Consider the following 6,724-nt stretch of genomic DNA (forward strand, 5'->3'; position numbering starts at 1 on the left):
AAGTGTCTTAAAGCTCGATACCGTCGTCGTTTAGTAAAGCTCATGATTCAACGTCTGGATTAAGGAAAGGATTTGCCGCCGAAAATTTCAATACTTCGTGGAATGCAGCTGTTTGTTTCTTCATGGGAGGATGTATAAAGAAAAGGCCATTAACTGTTTTAGGAAGGCAAACATTTCTACCAAAGATCAAATTGATTCTATTGAAGATACTGATGACTCCTATAAAGATTTAACCTACCGGAGTTGCAAGAAAAGGATCCCAACTTGTTACCTGAAAAGTTAGCAGCAGAGGAATTTGTCGACATTGACTTTCAGGTTATCGCAACAGATAGCCCGGTCACTGATGAAAATTTATCCAATCTGTAACAGACGTAGACGACAAAGAGGGAGAATAATGATGACGAAATTGAAGTGTATGATGAACCTATTGGAAAGCCATTGAAAATTGAGGTTGATGCTGCCATAAAACATTAGGAACTTTATCCCTTTTAGCGGCAACGGCAACGACATGCGCTCTTTATTACGGCGTTTAGAATCTTTTGTAAATAAGGGTAGAGTAACTGCTAAAAGGCAAAGTAGCATTTTAAAATTTTTGAAATGGTTATATACATATAGCATGAGAATAGTAATAATTGGTTTTTCTGATTATCTAATTTAAAAATTTAAATAATTTTTTTAATGTGTGCATGATATTGGAAAACTTTCCTTATCTCGACCTTTTTCACAATTGACGCTCCTTATGTCCACTATCCACTATCTCGAACTTTCGTTATCTCGACCTTTTTCACGAATCCTGCGGAAGGTCGAGATAACGAGCGTCGACTGTATATACATAGAGTACATCAAGATTATAGTTTAAAAAAAAAATAGTTTCGCAGAAGCAAAGACTAAATTGAGGAAATTACGATGACTTTTATATAATAATTATAAAAATTTAACCCTTAGTAGTAACAATGCCGAAAACAGATTTTTCTATTTTCTTATAAATATTGAATGGGAACAATCGCCCCCTCTCCCACACCACCAGTAGCTGCATATTTAAAAGGAAGAGTCAATTGTTGGCGAATGTCCATCCGTAGAATGTTTATAGTAAAAAGAACAACATAAAACTCTATTTAGACACAATGTTAAATCTTTTAAAATCTTAAAGACCACGTAAGAAGTTATGATTTCGTTTCATTTAAAGCTATTCCATTGTCTACTCCTGAATTATCATCAGAGCAGCACGTTTTAAAGACACAACCTAACAGAGAACACAGTGCTGATAAGCATGCTATAACTATTCCAGCTATTGCACCATCACTCAATCCAGTGTCGTAGTCATACGATGGTCTAATCGTACCTAAAACAAAAGCTTATATTAGTGCGTGGGTTAAACGTAGAAACGTTATAAACAACATGAACATCATAAACATTCGAAAATAACGATGCAATGTGAATCTTCCTCCATTCACTCGCGTAAACGAATCATTTTGAATCAGTTTTAAGTTACATTCTAAATTCACAAATTTATGTTACATCTTCATGTAGCGCAAAAATAAATCAACGGAAAAATACATACGTTTTTTATACAAAGGTGTTGTGTAAATATACTCCATCGACGGTCCTTTTAATAAGGCCTCGTTTGTAACGTAAATAGTAATTTTATAAGTTGTATCCGCCAACTGTTTCTCCGTGATGTACGACGTGAGAGATGTTCCTCTGGTTGTACAGTTCATGGAGATTTTGCTTGTGATATTGTACTTACACAGTTCGTTACGATATACGGTATAGCGGCCACCACCATCTTCCACTGGAGGCAAATACTTGATCAGCATTTTAATATAAGTATATCTCACGGAGAATTCGACAACACTGATGTTTCTAACAGGTCCTGGTGTCACTATAAAAAGAATTAGACATTAGAATTTAAGTTTACAGCAACAGACGTTAATTAAACTATTTTTGAATGGTAAAAACCATAACATGCTGCAATGTAGTCCTTAACAACCTTCGAAGATGCACACTGGTATTACCCCTTCTCAGATTGAAGAAGTTAATATCATTCTGCGTTTTAAAAGTCAACAATATTCTTTCGAATATATGCACTTTCAAGCTCAAAAGAATGAATACAAACCAACTTTGTTGCTGTGAAGCATAAAGCCCTGGTGAGATTTTAAATGAATTTTTCTCGAATCTACGACATTATTAAAGGACTAGTCTGTAACTCATGGATAAATTGATTTGATCGCTCGTCATTCTTACTACACCGCATTTTTGTGTCTGCAAATAAATACAGCTTGGAAATATTTATACGTAACGACACAGTAAAATATAGTATATCACACATCTTTTTGATTTTCTATATTTTTGTGTTGTGAAAAAATTTTAGTGCGATAACTAGTTTGTTATTAGCAAGACAAAAAATTGCTAATTTTCCGTCCACTATTTCATTCTTCCGCTTAAGGAATTACAGCCAGAATATTTGCTTGAAAAAGTAATTTTTTAAGACAAAACAAAACATGTTCAGCTGGCGTATAAAGAAGTGGTCTCTTTGTTGCCATAGGTCATAAGACAAAATAAAAGTTATATCAATGTCATATGGTTTCAATTTTACATTTTTCTTTATTTTTTTCTATTTTTAAAATCTTCTTAAGATGCTTCCTTAGCTTTAACAAAACGAGTAAACTATCCATTACATTTTTTGATTTTTTAAGGCTTGGCTTTGGCTTGCCGTAAACTTTCTAAACATAAAAATCTAGGCTAAAAATGTACTCCGACTTTTGGGAACGATGACCAAACTGCACGGGTCATTGTTGTCAATATAATGCAACGGGAAGCACATATGGAGCCAATTTTAATCCATATATTTCTAGTATATACATAGTATACATAAAAAATAAAATTTGTGAGTATTTCATGTGACCATGAAGTTTTTATTACTTTTTTCATTAATATCTAATAAAACCAATATGTAACAAATCACAGTATTTTGGGACCTTCTAACAAATGATTCAAACATACTATAAACATACTATGGGTAAAACTAACTTTATGCGTGATAGTATAGCCACCACACCCCCAAACTCCCCCCACCCCCTCAAAAAAAAAAGAAAAGAAGAATCTGGAACTCGGGATCACTCGATTAAACATTTCTTACCCATTCTTGGTAATGTAAAGTTGATCCATTTAGTAGGATTTGATTTTCCAACATAATTTTCCGCATATAGTTGAACTTGATAGCTAGTTCCATTTTGAAGATCTGATATGCCTTTATAGCTACTCCGTATAACATACGTTTTGATGTAACCATCTTGCTTGAGAGTAAGTGTGTAGTTGATTGCACGGACGTCGTACCTCCATGATACGTCTACTGTGTGGTAGTTTCGAACACGAACAACAAATATAGTGATGTTTCCAGGTGCAGCTGTAAGTAAATATAAACTACAAGTACTAAAAAATGCATTTAAAAGACCAAAAATATTGGATCGTACCAAAACTTTAATTTTATGGGTTTATTTTCTGGAATCTTAAACGTGGTGAGATTTTATTCAGTCTTAATTTATTAGCGACAAAAAAATGCGTAAAAATCTCTAGTAATATCGATAATTTGAGATTAATTTACCAAATTGTATATTTTATGATTTTTTTTCTTAAAAATCAGCAATATTTAGGATATTCGTAACAGAAGTATTTTGAATTTTATTGGTACTTTCTGTATTAAATGGTAAGGGATTTTATGGTGGTTTTAAACCATGCTAACTTTTACCATTTAATAGCTTAAAGCATAAAAAAAATCGCACTTTAAAATAGTGTTGAACACAATGCAAAAAGACTATAAAACATATAAAACTGTTGGAGCCAATTATATCCTTCCGCTTGAAAATTACCGTAATTAATCTTGACTAATTTTGACAAAAAAATGTGCGAATAGAACAAGATTTAATATTTGAGCTAAACTTACAACAATTGATTTTTTCATCCGAAAAATCTCCACAATCGTCTCTATTGTTGCAATGTTGAGAATTTCGAATACACTTGCGAATATTCGGGCATGCCCAACCATACCTACATTCCCCTAAAATGCAATGTTTTTAAAAATTTGTTAACTTAATAAATATGATTATTAATATTATAAAAAACGCGACAAAATGCGACAGGAATATACAGTAAGACTCATCACATATCATATCACAACTACGATTCATTTACTTAGTAATGTCTTGCTGACACCCAGGAGGTAGGCACAGAAGCAAAAGCGAAAGCAGACGGGAATAAACACTAATAAAGCAATTGAAGAAGACGTGGAAAATAAAGCATGCGTTAAAGCAAGAATACCAAAATATTTTCGATATGTTTTAGTTGCATGTATTTTTAAAGATAGATCGGGAAAGGATTAGCTCGGGAATGTGTCGCTAAAAAAAACTAGAAAATGTTTATGGCCCCCCTTAAGTGCACATCGTTTTTCTATATTCCCGACCAATTAGCTATATTTAGCAGATATTGGAATAATTAGGGCGGGTGGCATAAACACATACCTCTAAAACAAATTAAGGAAAATGAGGAGGATCAATACTAACAAAATCGAACACAATTAAATAAAAATAGGACTTGAGTTTAAAGGTGATTTTTCTCTGCTTAAAAAAAATCCTTTTTCTAAATTAGTGTGCTTTTTTGTCTGTTTGTGTCGATGCCCTTTGCGTTTGGGAAGGATATAATCAAAATTTGACATAATTTCTTCTTTGTTCTCCTTTTTTAATTTTTCCTTACTTGCGCAAATAATAAAGTCTGCTTTACACTTTGCTTCAAACCTAATGCGCATGCCTACTTCACGTGTCTCTGCGTCTGGTTTAGATGTGAGTAAGGGTTAAGACACACTTACTTTTAAAACCTAAAATAGCCCCCACCAAATGACGCTTTCTAAGAACAGTATTGTCAGCTTCACATGTGTACCAACCAACATCAGTTTTTGTGATATTGTAAATTTTAAAATCTGCCTTTGCTATACTTTTTGTATAGACGGTGTAAGTCATTTTTTGTCTGGTGTTGTTTGTGATGACAGTACTGTTCTGCTTCCATGTAACCGTAATAGGTAGTGGATTTGCTCGTATCAAACAGTTCACTGAGAAGATCGTATCATACGTTGCTGATACATTATTAAGAGAGCCAAATATAGACAAATCTAAAAAAAAAAGTGGGATAATAAAATTATTTCTAAAATGCTTACCAATCTATATTGTTTTAATATTTATTATTTGTTAGGTTGGTTTGAAACGTAGAATTGGATATCTACTCACGAAAAATATGCAGATAGGCAGTCTTGCTTTCTAACACTGTTGTGTTACCATTTACCACAGCACAAGAATAATTCCCTTCATGAAATATTTCTGTTTTGTAGAGGAATAGCGTGTTATTCTCGTACACATTGCAGAAAAATGTAGTACAATTCACTTTATTTCCGTTGTGAAACCATGTGATGTTAACAGTCGCGTTTGTGACACAATCCAGCGTGACATTGTCACCTTCAGTCGCATTGGTGACCGCTGGAGAGATGGTAATAGCAGACGAGGATGCTGCAATATATAAAAATGTAAATTGTTGGTGATATGTATGAAGGTATGTCTTTCCCCATCTAGATGACAGAAAATAGAAAATGGAATCACATCGTATGGACAATTGTTGTTGCCCATGAAGTTTAAAAGTATTATTAAGTTCACCTATTGCATTTTAAACTGAACTTTAAAACAGTCGGATGTCAAGAAATGAGTGTTTTGTTTATGAGCAACATATTATTAAGAAAAAAAACCCATAATGTCTCAAAAATATTAAAAGAACAAAATGCTTCTATAAAAATATTATCTGAAGTAGAAAAAAGTTTCTCTGACACATAATAAATATACACAGTCAGTTATTGTAAAGGGAAGCTTTTTTATTTCAATCAGTTATTAAAAGTAATTTCTTAGAAAATGTAGTACCTATAACAGAAAGAAAAGGCAAAAAAATAAACACCATGATACACTTCTTGCAGTCTTGTTCTTCTACAAAAAGATTTTAACTTCCTTACGAGATATTATTATTTACTAGCTATCATCTTTAAGATTTCTAAAAAAAAGAGAATTGGAGACATATGTAAAAACAATATACTTTACTAGCTAACTAAAACAATGTACTTTCTTAATATAAACATAAAAAATAATAAATAATCCTGTGTTTACAAAAACATGCAAACAAAATGCATTAAAAATATCTTCTTAAGAACTAAGACCGCTATAAAAAATATACTCATATATCACAGAGCGTTTTGAAGCAACTTAATGTAAAGAATTGATTTTGTGCTTATGCAAAATATTTTAATTAAAATAATAAAAGGATTTAAAAAATCTAAAGAAAACAGTAAACTACAAATAAGCTTATTCCAACATAAACATACTTTTGTCAACAATGGTTTGTGAATAAATAAAAACCTTTGTGAAGAACTTCGATTATGTATGAGCCATGTTGTTTTAATTATATACACGTACTTTTTTTAAAATATGTTTTTTATAAGAAAATAGGCCTCAAATATCTCAAAATATTAAGAAAATTTTAAGAAAATCCCTAGATGTGTTAAGATTTAATTTTTGAAGATCTTTAAATATACATTCACAGTTGCTCACCATAATTTCAAAACACAACATAATCAAGTTTCTTTTTTTTTCCGAGTCATATATACATCCTCACAAAGTTTTATCCTAAATATAACAAA

At 32.0% G+C, this 6,724-nt stretch overlaps 1 protein-coding gene across 1 annotated transcript; it reads right to left on the reverse strand.

Moving 5' to 3' along the window:
• Positions 1–576: 576 nt before the first annotated feature.
• On the reverse strand, positions 577–6,113 carry LOC130635926 (uncharacterized). The gene is made up of 7 exons (XM_057445453.1): positions 5,955–6,113; positions 5,277–5,552; positions 4,862–5,161; positions 3,944–4,057; positions 3,140–3,406; positions 1,562–1,882; positions 577–1,342 (listed from the first exon to the last, which is right to left on the reverse strand). The coding sequence occupies exons 1-7, from the start codon at positions 5,989–5,991 to the stop codon at positions 1,164–1,166; spliced, it is 1,494 nt and encodes a 497-aa protein (XP_057301436.1). The 5' UTR covers positions 5,992–6,113; the 3' UTR covers positions 577–1,163.
• Positions 6,114–6,724: the final 611 nt, after the last annotated feature.

This window comes from Hydractinia symbiolongicarpus, chromosome 3 (assembly GCF_029227915.1).
Source record: "Hydractinia symbiolongicarpus strain clone_291-10 chromosome 3, HSymV2.1, whole genome shotgun sequence".
NCBI classification, from domain to species: domain Eukaryota; kingdom Metazoa; phylum Cnidaria; class Hydrozoa; order Anthoathecata; family Hydractiniidae; genus Hydractinia; species Hydractinia symbiolongicarpus.